The 21,470-nt window shown below is 43.0% G+C and overlaps 1 protein-coding gene across 2 annotated transcripts in view; it reads left to right on the plus strand.

Moving 5' to 3' along the window:
- Positions 1-21,470, plus strand: part of Tcs4 (Threonyl-carbamoyl synthesis 4) — a 101,162-nt gene that overhangs the window by 27,688 nt on the left and 52,004 nt on the right. For both annotated transcript variants that reach the window (XM_068361094.1, XM_068361095.1), the window contains exons 5-6: positions 20,133-20,257; positions 20,389-20,517. In XM_068361094.1, the coding sequence (XP_068217195.1) occupies positions 20,133-20,257; positions 20,389-20,517 (254 nt within the window). The remainder of the gene's footprint in view (positions 1-20,132; positions 20,258-20,388; positions 20,518-21,470) is intronic.

Consider the following 21,470-nt stretch of genomic DNA (forward strand, 5'->3'; position numbering starts at 1 on the left):
CCCCGGAACATCCTGGATGAAAGATAAACTTCAAGAAGTCTCAATTCTCTCTGGCTCAAAGGTTTCAATGACTGAAAAGCCATTGAAGCCTGTTGTCACTCCAACTCTCCTTTCCTTTGGGAAGGTAAAAGGAGATGGCAAGGTCTGTCAAGAGACTCCGGTAATCAGTCAGATTCCCAAAACGAGAACAGGGAGGAACCCTGTTCTCTCTCCAGTTTGCAATAGAGGCAGGCCCTGTGCTAAGAGCACTGCTGCAAGATGCGCTGGGAGCCTGGAGAAAACAAGCATCAAACGCTCGAAGAGGCCTAAAAAGACTGATAGCGGTCCTTCCTTAATCGCTTCCCTAACAAAGGTCAAAGCCCGAAAATCCCAAGACCATGTTGGTCCAGTCATGAGTAGGGAAACTCTCTCCAAGCAGATCAGATTGTCTACGGCTGATCAGGGACTCCGAAGCGATAACGAGACGCTGCATTCGACGATGCTAAGGAACGTCTCATACAGTCTAGGTGTAGTTAGCCATCCCTTACCTAAAGGGATGGCACCTGTCAGCAGTTCACATACAACCAATCCGCAATGTGACAGTGGATGCTCTACTCAGGCTCAGGCCGATAGAGTTAGAATGGTCCACGGACGCAGACCTATTCTCTCCCAGATGGGAACAAGTCCCCGAACTGCAATCCGACCTCTTCATTACGAGCGGCGTCAAGGAACTACCTTGATATGTAGCCCTATACGAGGATCCTCTAATTTAAATGATAGATATCATGTCTCTGAAATGGAAGGGATAGACTTAGGATTTCCAGTTCATCCCGTCCAATCACCTGCTGAGAGTCCTCAACATGCTGAGATCCTTCCAGGTGGGAGTAGCTCTGTTGGCTCCCAGGTAGCCCAAGAGCAATCTATCCTCCTTGAGGAAGGAACAGAGGCTGAGGCTGTCCTTTATTCTGAACCCGGGACAACTCCAGAAGGTTCAGAGATTAATTGCCTTCGATTTATTACAGAGAACCCAAACCCTTCATTGCATGATTTTCTTGCCCTAGCGGTTAAGAAAAGATTTTGGATCTCAAAAGGCAATATAGAATTCTTAAAAGAATACAAGTCTAAGTGAACTAGAAGACAATATGAGTCATCGTGGAAAAAGTGGGTTGCTTTCGTAAAAGCAAAAGGACCGAGAGAGATTTCAATGAACTTCTGCATGTCCTTCTTTATCCATCTTCATAACCAGGGTTTGGCGGCCAACACGATAACTACGTGCAAGTCAGCCTTGACTAGACCTCTTCTATATGCCTTTCAAGTAGACTTGGCGAATGAGATCTTTAATAAGATCCCGAAGGCATGTGCGAGGCTTAGGCCTGCTGCACCACCAAAGTCCATCTCCTGGTCTTTGGACAAAGTCCTACATTATGCCTCACCCTTTAACAATGAAGAATTTTCGCTTAAGGATCTAACCCAAAAGGTTATTTTTCTGTTCGCTATAGGCTCAGGGGCTAGAGTTAATGAAATAGTGGCCTTTTCTAGGGATGAGGGCCACATTCAGTTCTCAAAAACAGGAGAACTGAATCTCTTCCCTGATCCATCCTTTCTCACTAAGAATGAGCTACCCACTAAAAGGTGGGGTCCCTGGAGAATCTGCCCTCTGAAGGAAGATGTCTCTCTACGTCCGTTAGAGTGTCTAAAGGTCTATCTTCGTAGAACTTCAGACTTCAGGGGAGGACAGCTCTTTAAAGGAGAAACCTCTGGATCAAACTTATCCCTAAAACAACTGAGGGCGAAGCTCACCTACTTTATTAGTAGAGCGGATCCTGACAGTACTCCCGCAGGTCATGATCCGAGAAAGATTGCTTCATCACTGAACTTCTTTCAGTATATGGACTTTGAGCGTCTTCGTTCATACACTGGATGGAAATCCTCCAGAGTGTTTCACAAACACTATGCGAAACAGGTACATGACCTGAAACACTATGTAGTGGCGGCAGGTAGTGTATTAAAACCTGCCCCCTAATTACTGTTATAAACAGTCAATGGTTTGTGACTTCAAATGTCCTCGCACATATACTGGGTGAGAATCATCCAGAGTGTTCTACAAACACTATGCTAAGCAAGTCCATGGTCTGAAGCAGTATGTGGTAACATCGGGTAGAGTACTTAACCCGCCGTCTAATTCTACGATGAACAGCTAATTGACTGGGACTGTCAATTAAAGGGAGAAGGGGTCATCCCTCTTAGGGTGTGACCTCCTTTGATTAAGTGTTACCATGGTGACACTAGCTCTGTTCAAAATCCCAGGTGTGGAATTATACAGACGGCACTAGTGGCGGTGTACGTAGTACACAGTGCCGATAAAAGTAACCAGTACAGGAATTATGAAGAGAATTTGTTTTATAAAATTTCTTCAATTTGAGAGTGGCACTTATCCTTTCTTGCTTTCCGAGAAAGAAAGATAATCTCTGTACAGGTTACATGTATAGTTCCGTTATCATGCTATATTCGTTTTACTTACTAATGAAACGGATTTTGAGCGAAGTGAAAAATTTATTTTTGGGTGAAAGAGCCATGTCGTCCTGATGGAAGTTCCTTCATTAGTAGCTTCCTAAGTTATATGTGACTACAGTGATATATCCCAGAGAATTTACCGAAGGTACCCAGAATTCTAACTCATGGAGCGAGTATCCCTTAAATTTCTCCAAGGGATATTGCGTAAGGACGTATCTTGACACATCTCATAGCTATTATACCCCGAATAGCCTTTCACTTCGAGAGGGAAAGTGGCAAGAAAAATAGGAGAGTCGTTAAAAAGGTAAACAACTCGACTCTCCTAACGTACTGTAAATAGTTCGGCCAACCGCCACCGCACGGCGCCACCAAACCATTCTTTCGTTTGTAGCTTTGGTGGCCAGTATTTCCCTGTGTTATCTCGCTATTTTCGAAGCTTTTTTTCATGCTGTTATGGATTCCCTTGCTTCATCAGCATCTGGAAAGTTAAGTAATATCTTTTAATTGTGTAAATGTAAGCTCTTGCCAGTTTTGCTTTTCCATTGATATCGTAATTAACGTAACGAGCTGCTGCCAGCCGGATGGCGTCATGTACGTAATCGTTCTTTTGTTCATTTAGTTAGCAAGAACGATATTCCCGGCTTATTTGCTTTAATAACTTTAGCTATTTAGTATTTTAGCTAGGGATTTTTATATTATGTCATTGTTGTCGTGAATTTGGCTATTAATTCGAGCCTCTCGAGTGCTAGGCTTCTAGCCTAGGCACCCTCACACCTCATGCATGATATAACCTTCCTGGTAAAGTTTTATTGAAGCTCAGGCAATATTTTATACAATTAAGATATTACTGTTTATTTTCCTCTTCCATACTAGTATACTAGAGTTACGTAGAACGTTTCTCTAAGCTTTTTAGCTTAATAGCTTTAGTGCTTTAGTATACTTTATATGCCCCCATTACTCTTATATTGTCTTTTGAGGGGGAGATAGATATCTCATATACCCCTTTAAGTCAATATTTTCTCTATGAGAATTAAGAGTAATTCCCTTTCCCTCTGATTAGCCTAGGCTATCCTCAGTTATTTACCGTAACCTGTGGTTGGGTAAATTTTCTGGGGCGTTTCGTTTCCCTCTCCTTTTCTCTGAGCTGGCAACTGAGTAGCTTGTCAGCATTGAGTTTGGAGTTGGGGACGGGACATCAGAGTAAGTCTGTGTTAGGCATCTGGCTACCTGGATTTATACCGGCAACTGAGTAGCTTGTCGGTATTCCAGTAGGGCTAGTTGCTGTTCAGGAAGCTAGCCTCCCTAGATCTTGTAGAGGTTATTGTTTTACAATTTCCTCTTTATGGGTCTAGCAGACAGTCCTGTATTAGGGGTTCTTAACTGGAAGATAGGTTTCTTCCATGTTTTGATCCCTGGTACGAGATTCTGTTCTCTTGAGTTCGTTTTCGGATGTTCTCTCATTGCCTAACCCAACCTGGGGAATTGACTTCCCATATTTGAGGTTACTATGAGGACAGAATCCTTCAGGTTAGGTAATGCCTTAGGGTATTACTTTACTTATGGACTATTCACCCCTTCCCCGCTATCTATTTTGTGTTGAGTGATCCAACACCCTTATGGCCGTGGTTCTACATAGGCTCCTGTGGACGTCTGTAGACTTGTCATGAGTTTTTCTGTCTGTGACTAGTTAGGTCACTGACAGATAACTTCATATCTTTGAGTGTACCTTAGAGTCCTCCCTTGGACTGTCTTCCATATGCCTTAAGATGGGATATGGTTGAGTGGAAGCCCGAATTTATTTCCCTCTTCCACTGGCACACTCTTTCAGGATGTGGACGACATAGCTGATCCTTTGCCGTCTTCTATCCTTATCTTTCCCTTTTTCCGTTTATCATGGGCTACCGTCGGCAGTTAATTCTGCCGACAATTTTGGATGGTTAGGCTAACAGTTCGCTGTAATCCCTTACCTTGGACACCGTTGATCGATGGCCGTTGGTGAGTTTTTTGTAGGCCTGTCTGCCGGCAACTGAGTAGCTTGTCGGCAGCTGGCCTATGCCTTCCATCCATAATTTTATATTTAACAGCCGGCAGTTGCCGGCAGGCCCGGCAGATGCCGGCCTGCTGGTATATGCTGGCTAGCCCAACATGCCGACAGTGTCGGCAAGACCGACACTAAATCCATCTTTTATTAGCCGGCAGTTGCCGGCGGACCCGGCAGACGCCGGCCTGCCGGCATATGCCAGCTAGCCCTACATGCCGGCAGTGTCGGCGGGGCCGGCAGTGTCGGCGGGGCCGGCAGTGTCGGCGGGGCCGGCAGTGTCGGCGGGGCCGGCAGTGTCGGCGGGGCCGGCAGTGTCGGCGGGGGCGGTAGTGTCGGCGGGGCCGGCAGTGTCGGCGGGGCTGGCAGTGTCGGCGGGGCTGGCAGTATCGGCGGGGCCGGCAATACTGACGGCATACTACCACCGGCAACTGTTGTACCCTGAAAAAATATAGAATTTTTTCCAACCTGCAAGTGGTTCTTGAGCAGTTGTGAGACCATCACATAGAAAGTTGATTCTCTTCTACAGACGCTCCCCAAGATACGAACATCCGTGTTACGAACATCCGGATATACGAACACAAATTGACGGAAGTCCAAACATGTTCGTAAACATCCGTAGATTTCATCGCAAGTTTAAATTTTGAAATTAGCGCCACTCCCGACTTGTATTGACTATATGTTGATTTTGTTATTACCAATGTTCTACTTAATTTTTCTTAGGACTTCCAAAACGGAAACCTTCCATCATAATAAACAAACGAAGGCATTAAACGTGCATGTTGAAAGTGATAAATAATGGTATTAAAAGCTTTTAGTAAATATGCTATTACAAATATTATTTACCGTATCTATATAAAATCCTACATACGTAGCAAAGTAGGAAAACTATTTTTTTTTTTGGGGGGGGGGCGTTTAATCATCAATAACAAACCGCCGCTAATGACAGAATGATAATTTACGATAATTCTAAACTGTTACTTAAGATGATTGTCCATTCCGTATCCAAAATACTTTTCCTAACTTCAATTATAAGTCAACTTGTACCCCCCTCACTTATGAAACCATCTAAAATAAAAAGTATGAGAAGAAGCAAGTACTAGCCCGAACAATTAAGTTACCGCTATAATGTTCGATGTGACAGATGGTGCGAGATTGGAGAAAGTAAGGAAAATTGAATCATGATTGATTTTCAATATAAATGAAACTTTGAGGAGCAACAAAGATATCATTTGTTAGAGAGATAAGAGAGAGGTAAGGAATGGGAGGTAGTGAAAAGTAGCCCACAGAGAGAGAGAGAGAGAGAGAGAGAGAGAGAGAGAGAGAGAGAGAGAGAGAGAGAGAGAGAGTGTGTGTGTGTGTGTTGGTTTAAATGTAAGAAACAAAAAAAATTGATAGGTTATAACACATTGGTGCTTATGTAATATCAACTGTATAGACGGTTTAAATAAGTTAAGAAATGGTATAAACGATACTTTGTTAGTGTATTCGTACGCTCTCAAGAGCGGCAGCTAGACGTCAGCTGATCTGATCACAGCCAAAAGTAAAACAAAAAGAAGTCAACAATACTCTATTTTTAAAACACACCCAAAATTTAAAAACAAAAGTACACGCTTTCTTAATGTGCAATTAACTATTTAAAGAGTAGCAATTTTCTAGAATAAAATGATGTTTCCCTAAAAAATAGTGGTTTGCTGATGAAATCGGATACCGTATTTTTAGCTACGATTGAAATGGATGTAAACTCTGCATAATTTTTTCGTTTCGTATTTAATTGACACTAAGAAAACTAATTTTAGTTTCTTCATCTATATGTAAGTATTGTATAACACGGAGAGAGAGAGAGAGAGAGAGAGAGAGAGAGAGAGAGAGAGAGAGAGAGAGAGAGAGAGAGAGAGAGAGAGAGAGAGAATGAATCAGCTGTTGTAATCGAATGCCGTGTTTTTGTTTCGTGAGAAATTGATCGCCACGACTAACAACAACATACTGTACTGAACTTTACAGTATTACAGTATACAGACTACTGTAATATGATAAAGTAAAATATTTGTAATAACCTATTTTATATGAAATGGGGCTATTTGTTGACTTCTACGGCTGAAAATCGTAGACATCTGAGTTAGGTTACGCTTACCCTAGACCAAAATTTAACACTAACGACTTACGAACAATCCGCATTACGAACAGACTCTCGGTCCCTATTGTGTTCGTTAGTTGGGGACTGTGTATATTAATGGTTATGTCCATTAAAATTATCCACTATATTGAACATTTTAAGAGGAAGTGTCAAGAAGATATTCCCTCTGTTATTTAATTCTTTATGAATTTCCTAGTTCAATATGGGAGGAGGTCATAGCAAATGGCTGGATGGGAAACACATGTGGGTGTCTTTCCTACACTATAGCTTACCCTATCCAAGCTAAATATAATAACTTATGTTGAAATCTGAAGATTTCACTGAAAACTCATTTGCTTTTCTTTTCTTTACAGGAGGAGCATCCCGAGTGCGGGAACAACTTTTGTAGAGTCCGCAGCAAGGACTTCTACGGACATGGCGTGTGTAGGTCTCACGCCCGCTGTTCTGTCACCAAAGGGGCCCTCAAGTACTGGGACCCAGAGGTATGTACTGTGTGTGAAAAGTTGGTTAAGGAGGCTTTTGATGAACAAAAGTCTACGGAGTCTAGGGATGCAGCTAGGGCTAAGCTGCGTAAATGGGTAAGAGGTTTTCAGAAGAACACATCGGGCCCATACCTTCCTAATGTTAGGATGAGGGACTCTCTCTTCCCCGGAGCTCGTGACGATTCCATCATTCCCCAGACCAAACCTTCAATCCCCTTGGTGCAGATTCAGGTTCAGAAGCCTAGAGAACCTGACGTTGCGGATACTTTGGAAAGTATCCACCTGGACGACAATATGTCTGTCGTCTCCGAGGAGACCTAGAAAAATCTCCACGTGGATGAGCTCGAACAGGAGGCAGTGGTTCCTCCTATTAGTGATGTGGAGAACGTTGAAGCGGTTTCCGTTTCTTCAGCGGCTACGGCTGAACCAACACCCTCAACCTCTTCACAACCGCCTCAATTAGAGGCAATTACGAGTACTCTCCAATCCCTTATGTCGATGGTACACGACTTACTGAAGAGGTCTACCGAGAAAGAGACTACTTTCCGGTCAGAAATAGAGCAGCTAGTTTCTTCGCGTTTAGCCCCAAAGAAGCTAAATGTTAAGGACCTTCCTGTGTTTTCCGACATTAACCCATGGAGGTACACGGAACACATGCCTATGTCAGCAGGCAAGATTTTCCTCTCGGAGAAACTGGGTACCGTACCAGTAGAAGAAGTTGAATTCTGGCCCAGCAGAGCATCCTACCCGGATTGTTATGTCCGGCTCAGAACTGAACCGGCATCAAAAGAAGAGACAGAGCCCAAGGAAGTAATTGTCCTTGAGCTCGCTAAGGCGCAAGCGTTGCTTACATAGAAATTAAAAGAGAGGGCATTCACTAGCTCAAAGGTGCCGGCCTTAAGCAAGAAACATCCGTCGTTCATTGATGACCCTCAACGTGGTTTTCCCTTTATGGACAAAGGGTTTAAAGCGGCTCTGAAGGCCGTAAGGGCAGGAAAACCCTGTCCCACGCTAGAAGAAAGCAAGCCTTTATCCCTTGCTTTCCCTTCAGATGACAAAGACTGGAAGGACGTTCATGTTACCTTCTCAGTCGGGAAGCTGGAGGCCGATATCGCTGGACGTCAGTTCAACGAGGACCTCCCAAAGCTGTCAGAGTTTCTCCTGAAGAGAGAACACGAGACCAAGGAACGCTTGGCTGCATCCATGTCTCTACAAACAGGGCTAGAAACGATGGCTATCATTCCTGATAGCCCAGATATGTATATGGTCTTTGCCAAAGCTCACTTAGGTACAGTGACTAAAGACCTGTACAACTTTATCAGAGCCAGGACGGCCTGTAGAGAGTTCGTGTTTGCTTCCGCTTCGGTAAAACACGAACCTAGGAAGCTGATAGCTTCTAATATCTGGGGAAAAGACCTCTTTCCTAGTGATGTGGTCAAGGAGGTCGTAGATAAGGCTGCTTCGGAGAATAGGAATCTCCTCTCCAAATGGGGCTTGTCCTCAAAGAGAAAATCTTCCGCTGATGGGGGTCCCCAGCCGAAGAACAAGTCAAAGCGGCCTCGTTTGCCCTCTCGGCCAAGACAGCAACAGCTTCCCGTGGCCACGGTGTCCCAGACGGTGGCACAACCCACCACCACCTTTCAACTGGTGCCCCAAACACTGGCGTCTCAGTCGCCAGTTTTCACCCCAGCTTTTGAAAGGCAATCGGCTTCTTCTAAGCCAAAGTTTCGAGGCTCCTTTTGGGGCGCCTCGAGATGCCCCTTCAAAGGAAGAGGCAACAAAGGTGGTCGTGGCCAAGGAGGAAAATCCTCCAACCAGCACTCAAAATGAGATGCTGCCGGTAGGAGGGAGACTTCTCCATTTTCAGGATCGGTGGGCCTTCGATCCTTGGGCCCACAGCCTGATCAAGAAAGGACTGGGGTGGGGTTGGAACTCAACTCCACCAAGCTTTCCTCAATTCTTCCAACCATCAACCCCAGTTCTGGAAGAATACTTTCAAGAACTACTGGATAAGAGAGTCATAAGGAAAGGAAAGTCCATCAAATTCCAAGGAAGACTATTCTGTGTTCCGAAGAAGGATTCGAAAAAGCTCAGAGTCATTCTGGACTTATCACCACTCAACAAGTTCATTGTGAACTACAAGTTCAGAATGCTGACGCTTCAGCACATAAGGACCCTTTTCCCCAAAAGGGCATACACAGTCTCCATAGACATGACGGATGCGTACTGGCATGTACCAATCAACCGTCAGGTTTCTCCCTACCTAGGGTTCAAGCTCCAGAAAAGAAAATATGTTTTCAGAGCCATGCCCTTCGGTCTGATCATTGCACCGAGAATATTCACAAAGCTTGCGAATGGAGTTATTCGACAACTACGCCTCAAGGGTGTTCAGGTGATGGCCTACCTGGACGACTGGCTGGTGTGGGCAGCATCCAAGGAAGAATGCGTGCAAGCCTCCGGAAAAGTGATCCAATTCCTAGAGTACCCAGGATTCAAGATAAACCTGAAGAAGTCTTGGCTGTCTCCAGCTCTAAAGTTCCAGTGGCTAGGAATCCACTGGGACTTACAGTCACACTGCCTCTCTTTGCCAAAAGCAAAGAGAAAGGAGATAGCAAGGGCCGTCAAAAGTCTTCTTCAATCCCTAAGGATATCAAGAAGACAACAGGAGAGAGTGTTGGGGTCTCTCCAGTTTGCCTCTTTGACGGACCCACTTTTGAGAGCACAATTAAAAGATGCATCAGGGATCTGGAGAAAATACGCTTACAACGATCGAAGATATCTACAAAGACCTTTACCAAATCGTCTGTGATCGATTCTCAAGCCATGGTCGGAAGCGAAGAATTTAAGAAGAAAGGTATCCTTGCAACCACCTCCTCCTGCAGTCACCGTTCACACGGATGCCTCAAAGGAAGGATGGGGGGTCATTCTCATCCTCGGAAAGTGCAAGGAACTTGGTCTCCCCTCTTCAAAACCTTCCACATCAACTATCTGGAAGCCATGGCAGTGTTTCTTTCCCTGAAGAAACTGAAACTTCGCCACTCAATCCACGTTCGTCTGATCCTAGACAGCGAAGTGGTTATGAGATGCATAAATCGACAAGGTTCGAGGTCACCCCAGTTAAATCACGTGATACTAGCCATTTTTCATCTGTCTAAGAAGATGAAATGGCACTTATCAGCAGTCCACCTTCAAGGATTCCGCAATGTGACGGCGGACGCTCTATCGAGGTTCAACCCGATAGAGTCCGAATGGTCCCTAGACGCAGGATCATTCTCCTTCATATTGAGCAAAGTCCCAGGATTGCAGGTAGATCTCTTCGCAACGAGCGACAACAAGAAGTTGGCCCGGTACGTAGCCCCATACGAGGATCCTCTAGCGGAAGCAACGGACGCGATGTCCCTAGATAGGAACAGATGGTCCATGATTTACCTGTTCCCACCAACCAATCTGTTGTTGAAAGCCCTCGACAAATTGAGATCCTTTCGGGGGGAGGGCAGCGATAGTGGCCCACAAGTGGGCAGGCAGTGTCTGGTTTCCGTTGATAACAGAACTGCGCCTGAAGCTGATCCCGTTACCGGAACCAGTTCTGACTCAGCTAGTACAGAATTCGACTGTCTACGCTTCATCAGAGAAAACCCAGAACCTTCATCTCATGATTTTCTCGCCTTAGCGGTCAAGAAAAGGTTCGGGATTTCTGCAGACAGTATTAATTTCTTAGAGGAATACAAGTCAAAGTCAACAAGAAGACAATACGAATCTTCCTGGAAGAAATGGGTGGCCTTTGTTAAGGCGAATAAACCTCAAGAGATTTCTATGGATTTCTGCTTGTCCTTCTTCATCCATCTTCACGGACGAGGATTAGCGGCTAACACGATCACGACGTGTAAATCTGCCTTAGCTAGATCGATTCTATATGCCTTCCAAGTGGATTTTTCCAGTGAAATCTTCAACAAGATTCCGAAAGCCTGCACAAAACTTTGGCCTGCAGCCCCTCCAAAGCCTATTTCATGGTCTTTGGATAAGGTTCTTCATCTGGCCTCGACCTTGAAGAATGAAGATTGCTCGCTGAAAGACTTGACTCAGAAAGTGATATTTTTATTTGCACTAGTCTCAGGAGCCAGAGTTAGCGAAATAGTGGCCCTCTCGAGGGATGATGGCCACATTCAGTTTACTGTACACCGAATGGAGAAATGAATCTCTTTCCGGATCCGACGTTTCTCGCTAAGAATGAGCTACCCACTAAGAGATGGGGTCCCTGGAGAATCTGCTCTCTGAAGGAAGAAGCATCCCTCTGCCCTGTGGAATGCTTAAAGGTCTATCTTCGTAGAACTTCAGACTTTAAAGGAGGTCAGCTTTTTAGGGGAGAGACTTCTGGTTCGACGTTATCTTTGAAACAGATAAGGGCGAAAATCACTTACTTTATTCGCAGAGCGGATCCTGATAGTACACCCGCAGGTCATGATCCGAGAAAGGTTGCCTCATCTCTAAACTTCTTTCAGACTATGTCGTTTGATAACCTGCATGCTTATACTGGTTGGAAGTCTTCCAGAGTATTTTTTAGGCACAAATTTCATGTGATGGCTGCAGGCAGTGTAATAAAGCCTGCAGCTTGATTACTGCGAAGGACAGTACACTAATTGGGACTGTTAGTGAAGGGTGTGCATGATAGACTTAGGTATATCATGATATTTTAGTGTTGATATGAACATTATAAACTGTCTTCCATAGTTAAGTGACCTTAAGCATAATATTTTGACATGAGTGCCAGCATGTTTATGCATAATGTTTTTTAGTAATAACATATATAATGAAATTTCCTAATTTCATGGAGTGGCAATGTTTCCCTTTCAGATTAAACTTATTTATTTTTGTTATTACTGTTATGCTTCTTATGTCTATGTTTAGCATAAATATATTATTTAATCATAACTTCTGTGTTTCTTGTAAATAAACTATAGAAGGAATCTTTGCGTCTCTCTCGCCTTAAGATTATTAGATTATATTCAGAGTATCCTTGATCCTCTTATGGACCTTGTGGGACAAAGTTTCCCTTACCATGCAAACAGGTAAGTTTGGTTGTGCTATGTTTGTTTACTGTATTATGATTCCTACGTGAACATAAACTTGTCTGCCTGATCCAGACCTGGGAGGTACAGTACTCTATTCAGCACTTTAGTACAAACTATGCTTTACGCATATACGACACGATATACTTCTGCTTGCTTATTGTTCCTTGAACTCACAATTTCGGGTTTTTTCCTAGAGTCTATACAGACTTTTTTCCCTGTAGGAGGCAGGAAGAGCTGGCGTATGGTATGCTCAGTTGGTTGATGTATTACGGTAACATCAAGTGTCCTTGGTCTTTATGACCGTTTAGGAAATAGTTAATTCGAGATAACGGCACTATTAAATCCACAGATACATTAATGCTCTGGTAAACTTCCATCAGCACGACATGGCCTAAGCCCAAAAAACGGATTTTGAGCGAAGTGAAAAATCTATTTTTGGGTGAAAGAGCCATGTCGTCCTGATGGACCCACCTTCCTTTGGTAAAAGGATGTTAATCCCTCCCTTTGGTACTGTATCTGTAATACTTACAAAGCTACGGAGAATGGTTTGGTGGCGCCGTGCGGTGGCGGTTGGCCGAACTATTTACAGTACGTTAGGAGAGTCGAGTTGTTTACCTCTTTAACGACTCTCCTATTTTTCTTGCCACTTTCCTTCTCGAAGTGAAAGGCTATTCGGGGTGTAATAGCTATGAGATGTGTCAAGATATGTCCTTACGCGATATCCCTTGGAGAAATTTAAGGGATACTCGCTCCAGGAGTTAGAATTCTGGGTACCTTCGGTAAATTTTCTGGAATATATCACTGTACAGTAGTCACATATAACTTAGGAAGCTACTAATGAAGGAACTTCCATCAGGACGACATGGCTCTTTCACCCAAAAATAGATTTTTCACTTCGCTCAAAATCCATTACAGTATGTTAACCTGATATCCACTGAAAAATGTCTTTCAGACAAAAAAAAAAAATGGATAGTTGAAACCATCACTGAAGATTTGTCTGAAAATTAGCTGAAGTTGACCCTTTCAACCCCACATTGCACAAGAATATTCATCACTCATGACTTTCCTATTTTTTAACTATGTCAGATAACGTAAAGCTCAATAGCAGTGAGTGAGCTGGTAACTTCTGTAACACAAGTAGCTCTCAGTACTCTTTATTTCTTATATACTATAAGTAAATGTCATTGTTTGTCAATACGTATTACATTCAGCAAATAAAACTTTATTTTAAATATAAAACTTACCCGCTGGTTATATAAGAATGGCTAGCGTCCCTGATGCCTCGGCAGGAAATTTCCAAAATCTCACGCAGCTATCGCAGATATGCCAGGTGTACACTAGTGCCCTCACGGTACAACAGGTAGAACTATACCCAACCTCTTCAGATTTTTCCCTGCCGGCATGGCCGTCGGTTCTATTGGAAATTCTCTCTAGCTTTTTACTCTGTTTGGACGTTATTTGGTGATGTATTAACGTTTTTTGAGTTTAGGCTTTCGCTTTTTGTCTTACTTGAACTGTGATCATGTATTTATAACTTGGAAGGTAAGATTAAAAGGTTTTTCAACCTATTTTAAACCTCACAAAAGCATAGGACGAAAGGTAAACATCTCGTCCATTAATGACGTCACAGCCTTATGTCGTAGGCTATAAGTCCGACTTGCTTTTACAAAGAATTGTAAGTGAATACTTTCTTTTGAAATATTAAGTTATAAATTTAATTAAAGTATTATTAATCTAAGAAAATTTTATCCTTTTAATAGTTTTCTTGAGGTAATCTTCAATCTGTTTGCAAAGATTAACTAGCGTTCAGTTGTTACGCATTTATCAGTATTGTTACGATAGTACAATATTTCGTAGATATTTTTATGAATAGTACTTTCTTCTTACTTCTCAAGTTTTTTAGTTGTACTATTCAAAAGGAACATTTTATTTTGAAATTAATTGATCCTGTCAGTATTTTTCCTTAGTCAGAGATTAAAGGAAGTTAAATTTCACTTAATGTTTATACGAATCGATGTAGAGCACGATTTTATGTATCGTTGTTTCCTTAGTGGAATACTAAGTTTGTTCGTATATTAAGTGTAAATGTTCCAATAAATACGAGTGATGATTCATCTCTTATTGGAATTCCCTAATTTAAGGGTTTATTTTATTTTATAAATATTATACCTATTAAGGTAATATTTAATGTTTAATATTTAATTTTTCGCTGCATTTATATGGGATTCAGTGACTTTTCATTCCCATTCGAACGATTGAGAGAATTGTAAGTCTCAATTTAAGAGTTCATTTCGTTTGAGAGAACATATACTTTAGTTTTCAAATAATTGTGAAACTTTCTTTTTAACAAAGAATAGAATGAAAATTTTTAGTGTTAAATTACGCAGTGAATTTTATTCAGTAGAGAGTGCTTCTGTTCGGACCTGTCGTTATCCTAGTCTTAGACCTCTCTCAAGCTCCCGGAAGGGGAGAAGTTAAGTCGAACGACGAAAGGAATCGAGAGGGTAACCAGGCGCTACAGTCTTTTAAGACCCGAACAGAAGTCCTCTTGAGCGCAGAACGCTCATCCTCGTTTTATATAGAGCGAGGTATTAATGTTGTCATATATTATACGCGCTTTTCAGGCGCTAAGCTGAAAACAAAATTAGATTCGTTCTGCGTATTTACGTTTCAAACAACAGCTCTCGTTGATGATACAGTCTTATCAACCGGCTGTTAACGGTGAGCCTGACCGACGTGATATCACACAGACGGTCTCCCAGTTTTCACTGTTCAGCGGCAGGTCGATGTAGATTTGTCTCGGCAGAGCTCTGTTTCACAGCAACTATTAAAAGAAGCAGACAGCCGATTGTCAGTTCAAGCTTGATGATGTTCGCCAAATGGCAGGCACGAGGCGCAAGTGGAGCCTGAGCGGAAGCGTGACGAGGCTCAGAAGTTGATTAATGAAGGCACTGAGCGTCGGCGGCAATGCCAGGCAGGCGCCAAGCGCCAGCGTGGCGACCCACGCCAGTCGAGTCATGAGTGGGCAGAGCGCCAGCACGAGCAGCGGTGGTAGCGCGAATATCACGTGAGCATGGCGCGCCAGGACGAGGTGGAGTGCCAGCGCCAGCGCCAGCTAGATTTATTCTATTATGAAATCAATCGTGACAGCAAGCCAAGGCTAGTGGCTGTAATTGGATGTGGATATGGAACAACGCAAGCGCGCCCATGTTACCACTGATGCGCCTGCATAGCGCCAATCTCTGATTTGTTAGTAGACCTGGATGAGGTTCTCTCTCACGAGGATCAATTGGAGAATATCTCGGAGAGAAAGGAGGAGAAACCACCTCAACATTCGGTGGTCTAAAAAAAAAAGAAAAAAAAAAAATATATGCTAGTCTTCTCGGAATTTTTTCCAGACTATTTTACACCAGTTACTCCGTGATCTCCCCCTTATGAGTTTACCTTAGGCAAAGGCAGTGGAAACTTCCTTCTATACAAAATGGTGCTTTTCCCGCTCTTATAAGAGTATTGAAATTAATGAGAGCATGGATGGATTTAAGAAAAGCTCTGGGCAGGACATGCTTCGCTTTTCCACCAGCCAAGTTCGCTTCTAAGTCGAACGTTTGGTATGAGATGGGGGAAGTCTAGGGTTTGGGAGTTCCGGCGTCTGCACAGGGAGACCGCAAACCTGGTAGATTATTCCCGTCTCCTGGCCATGAGAAGGAATAGACTGTAGTGGTCAATGTCGGAGTTTGACCAACTTTTGAAAGGATAGTTCAGAGAGTTGAGGTATTTAATTTACTTGACTGGCCACTGGGAGTCTTAAGCAGAAGAGTAACCGAGATGAAGGACACGGACACAAGTAGTCTTATCCAACGTATGTCTTGTATGGACATGGCAGTCAGGGATGATTCTAACGAGCTAGCTGCTTTACTTACTGCAGGAGTTATAAAGAAAAGAGCTACTTTGTGTTCCTTCCTTTCTGCGGGCTTCACTCCATGTTAGAGATCGGAGTTGCTTTTGTGCCCATATCTTTGGCTCTTTTTCTGCAGGATTTAGTTAAGGAAGTGCCTGCAAATTGGGCTCAGAAGGCTACTCAAACTTTGGTTACTAAAACAGTCAGTAAGGTTTTACCTACGCCCTTCCCTTCTTGTAGAACTAAGGAGGGGACATCATATTCTCATTTTGCCCAGCCTTTTCGAGGTAAACCTATAGAGAGAGAGGCAAGGAAGCAAAGGAAAAGAGGAGTCAAGCCCAGTCAAGGCAGGGTCTGACTGCTCTCCCCTTCAAGCAGTAGTGGGAGCCGGGCTAAACAGCTTCTGGCAGCCCTGGGAAAAGTAGGGAACAGACCCTTGGTCCGTACGTCGTCTATTTAATCCGAGCAGAGCTTCAATCGGATGACGTTCGACATTCTCCCTGTCTTCTAGACTAGGAAGTTAATCGTCATGTAGGCACACGAACAGAACTTGCAATCACAGCAGGTGTGTTGCGATTCTTAAATGAAAAGCAATCGAGTTTGTTTTTTCTTCCACGAGAGGAGCGGAAGTCAGAAGAATCATATATAATCCTGGCTCTTCCTCTGGAATCTGAAGCACAGTCAGGGAAGACAGAGTTTGCCCTCTTAGAAGGTCGCAAAACCTAGACTTGGTCATCAACAATCAATACGTCCGAGACTTTTCAGGAGTCGTATGTTTTCTAGTAACTTATCCCTCAGTTACTGATGTTCGCCGGAAGTTTTTTCTGTTGAAAAAAGGTGACGTGTAAGCGCCAAAAGCGCGCAAGACACATAATTCTTCGAGAGAAGAGGTGCTCAGTTTGCTTCTGTTTACACTTCCTCTCCGCCCCCAGTTTGAGGAATTGTTTAGTACTTTCTTCTGGGGTTGAGCGACTACTGTTAACGATATCTCATAGCATGGGATACGTTCAAGTCACACACAAGGCGCGCTGGGAAAGTCATAAGGACTCTCCCAGGTTGCTCACGGGGCTGTGGTTGATGATCTCTTCTAGCCTTTGCTCACGTTTGAGGTGGCGCACAAGCTGCCCCACGAGTGTAGAGTTGGTCTGAGCTAAAGGAGGTCAATTTCATCTCTTTTTAGCGTTTACGATTCTTGGGGGGAAAAAAATGTTTTCTCCTAAAAGAGTAAGGACTACCATAGATCAAAGGGATGGTTTTCCTTTAGTATCATACAGCATAGTTCTCCGATGCTCAGCAACGTCTCCTCGCAAAGATAGGCTCTTGTTACGGGAGGCAGTAGAGCATACGCTTGTAGCGGCACAGACGTGCACGCGGTCACAGACGCCAACAGTCAAAGTTGATCCTTTCAACTAGTTGTCCCATCCTCGCGATCTGCGGGATACGCGTCTCCACTCATGCGGACGCATGCTACATGCGAGCATCTCTCGACAAACATGTCAACCTGAAATCCTAAGCAACCTAGACACATGTGCCAGCCTGTACATATACTGGATAAGGTCAGTCAGGTTTTTCTGCATCATGATAGACCAACAGTTGCTCCTGTGTGCCACTGACCGGACACGATACTGTTGCCTACGGGCAGCACGTTGTACATTTACAGCAGGCGAGACGTACACAGAGCGCTGTATCCACTCGACAAGGTGAACGCATACAGCACGCTAGCACCTTACGGGGATGCAAGCACATGCGACATTAGTCGCATCTTAGACGTATACAGTCTAGTCTTTGGCTCACAGCAGTATGGACAGACTTGTCTTTTCTTCGCGTCGCTCTCGCCTCACAGCTAACGCTTTCTCGCGTCAAACTTTGACTTTAAGTGTGTTGAACATTTGTTGGTACACACGATCAGGTCTTAACTTCACAGCATGAGGGTCATGTTGTTGATGCTTCTTCTCAGCAGACCTAGCTTCGATATCGGTTTCTTGCGACTGATATGGATGCGTGTTGGGGGGAGGTCTAGATCTTGTCTCTCTCTCTCACAACATAATGAGCATATACAGCAGGCTGGAACCATACTGGTCCCATGCTGGGTGTTTGCTGGAAGCATGTCATCAATCCGTTTTTTCCTGTTTCAGGATCATGAACGCTTTATTTTTAAACCATCAAGCTTTAGGTCTAGCTGCCTCCAGTATTTTGGAAAACCCCTATGATCAAGAGGTTGTTCGAAGGAGACAGCTGAGGCTATCGCTTGTACAAGGGACCTTTGCCTCAAGGTCTTACAACCCAATTAGGGTGTTTTATGGAGTAGTGTAGAGCTAAAGGGCTCTTTCATTTGGTAACTCTAAGACAAGCAGTCTGTTTCTTCTCAGACCTTGGAAGGAAAACACATTTTTTCCTCCTCGACCATCAAGGGTTACAGGAGTATGACGACAGTTGTCTGCAGACGCAGAAGATTGCATCTATCAAATAAAGACCTTATACATCTTCTCAGGTCATTTGAGATGACTTGGAAGGGTCAGCAAGATGCTCCAGCTTGAATTTGGGATTAATTTCTGGAATTTCGCGGTAGTGACAGATCCGAGCCTTTACACTTGTTTTCTTTTTAAGGCCTAACTTTGGAGACTTTCTAAATAAGTCTACTATAGTTGAGAGCCAGTGAAGTTCAATCTTTTAGCAAGAACATGGACTTCACAATGGTTAAGCCATAGGCGCCTCGCATCCTGGATTCTTGATCATTAACAGACGTCCTTCTCATCCATGGCCTAAATCTTTCGGGATCTTTATCCTCTCGGATTTGGTTTGTCAAGGGCTATGAAGAGTATTTTACCCGGTTAAAACGATGTAGTTTTATCGGGACAGGAGCAAAGAGGTTAAGAGTCTATTCATGACTCTTTGGTGCACGGTCAAGAAGCCTGTGCTATCTATGTCTAAAACGCTCTATCGTCTGGTATAGACTTTGATTACAAGAGTTCTTTCATACTGTTGTGTAACAGATCGTAACATGTCGAAAGGGTAAAGACTCATGAAGTTAGAGCTATAAGAGGTTCTGTAACTTTTAAAACTAATCTGTTCACTGCAAAGCATCGCGTATACAGCCTTGTGAAGGGGTATTCCTGTATTCGCCTTGCATTTCTTAGATCGTATTCAGTCTCTTTATGAGGACGTCTACGTTTTGGGTTCACTTGTAATAACGAGTGCAGTAGTAGGTGAGACATTCACCACTACATTTCCCTATATTCCTAGTACCCCTGTTCTTCTCTTGGAACTATTATATATGTTTTTATGATTGTACGTGAAGATTGGTCGACAATCTTCCGCAATCTTTGATCTAGTCAGGTGGTCATTTTGTTCCTAGAGAGTGCCTGGAACAAGGGTATTAGTTGAGGTCCTATCATGTTATAGGTTATTGAACCGTTTGACAGCTCCTAGAGATCATCAGCCCCCTGGGTGGACCGCTGGATCTTCTAAGGATAGCAGACAAAATGAGGCAAAGCATTGCTGTCAGCTCCCTTATCAGGTGAGAACCTCTTAAGTGGTTTGTGTAACGCTTAGGTGAATTTCCAATTATGTAGCTGTCTGACCCACCACCAAGGGTGTCAATCAGCCATTCTTATATAAACAGCGGGTAAGTTTTATATTTAAAAACGTTATTTTCATAATAAAATAAACTTTTTAATATACTTACCCGCTGGTTATATAAGTTAAAAACCCACCCTCCTCCCCGCTAGAGACCATGGGGCATGGAAAATCTGAAGAGGTTGGGTATAGTTCTACCTGTTGTACCGTGAGGGCACTAGTGTACACCTGGCATATCTGCGATAGCTGCGCGAGATTTTGGGAATTTCCTGCCGAGGCGTCAGGGACGCTAGCCATTCTTATATAACCAGCGGGTAAGTATATTCAAAAATTTATTTTATTATGAAAATAACATTTTAAAACAAAGGTTTATTCACTAAATTTTTTCATAACCTAACATATTTTGAATACATTTCAGAATTATGTCATTTATCAACAGGTTTACCTCTCTCATTATGTGTTGGAGTCCAATATGGGAAGAAGCTTGCACTTAGTGCCAATAAACCATTCATTCCTGTACACCATATGGAGGCTCATGCTCTTACAATTCGTATGATTGAAAAGGCAAGTTTTCTTCTGAGACTGATGGTACTATTTATATTAAGTATTTGGCATTGTATTCAATATTCTAATCATTTTATACCAGTTACTCTATTCCAGAACTTCTAACATTTAATACTGTACATTGTTTTCAGGTCGAGTTTCCATTTTTGGTATTGCTTATATCAGGTGGTCACAGTCTTCTAGTATTAGCAAGAACTCTTGATGACTGGTCTATCATAGGCAAGTGCATTGACGATGCTCCAGGAGAAGCATTAGATAAGGTAAATTTGATTATTTACATTTTTTAAGTGGCACAATGGTCTGGGATGGGTCAGCAGCTGGAATATAAATTTAAGAATTGAATAACAAAATTTATAACATTTATTATTTCAATTATTACCCAACATTTATTGTGCTATAATCCTAGAAAGCAAACTTTGATTGATAACCTCATAATTTTTTTTGTTATATGAAAGATTTATTTTAATGTGGTTACTATTCTTAATATATCTTATTTTAACTGTTCATTATTTCTCGTAGTTTATTAATAAGGCCCTACTCTGCAAGGGTTAGGTAACAGAGAGAGGCGCAAAGTTACGTATCTTTGGTGCTGATTTGAATGTAAACAATGCATAAGATTATAATTCGCTGTTTTTAATTATAAATACGATAATAAAATGTGAATTTTTCAATATTAAACTTACCCGGTGATAATATAGCTGTCAGCTCTGCTGCCCGACAGAAAAACCTACGGACGGAATACGCCAGCGATCGCTATACAGGTGGGGGTGTACATCAACAGCGCCATCTGTCGAGCAGGTACTCAAGTACTCGATGTCAACACAGAACCAATTTTCTCTCTGTCGTGCCACCGGCAAGACCTACTAAATACGCTCTTGTTTTCTGGATTGATTTTCACATTTTTTGGTGAAGTATTCATTTCTGGTTATTAGCTATCGCTGTGCAGAAGTTATCTTCAATACTTCCTTGCATTCTTTTGTTAGATTTTGGATTATTTGTTGACGACTTGGATAGATTTTGAATTCCCCCCTTTGACTAATTCAAGATGTCTGACCCTTCTCAAGTCCCCAAGTACAGGAAGTGTAGCGCTAGGGACTGTTCAAGGCGTCTTCCGAAGGCCTCTATCGATCCGCACACCATTTGTTCCAATTGTAGGGGTAAAGCCTGTCAATTGGAAGATCGATGTGAGGAATGCGTTGGGCTTTCGGAATTC

This window comes from Palaemon carinicauda, chromosome 37, assembly GCF_036898095.1.
Source record: "Palaemon carinicauda isolate YSFRI2023 chromosome 37, ASM3689809v2, whole genome shotgun sequence".
Taxonomy (NCBI): Eukaryota; Metazoa; Arthropoda; class Malacostraca; order Decapoda; family Palaemonidae; genus Palaemon; species Palaemon carinicauda.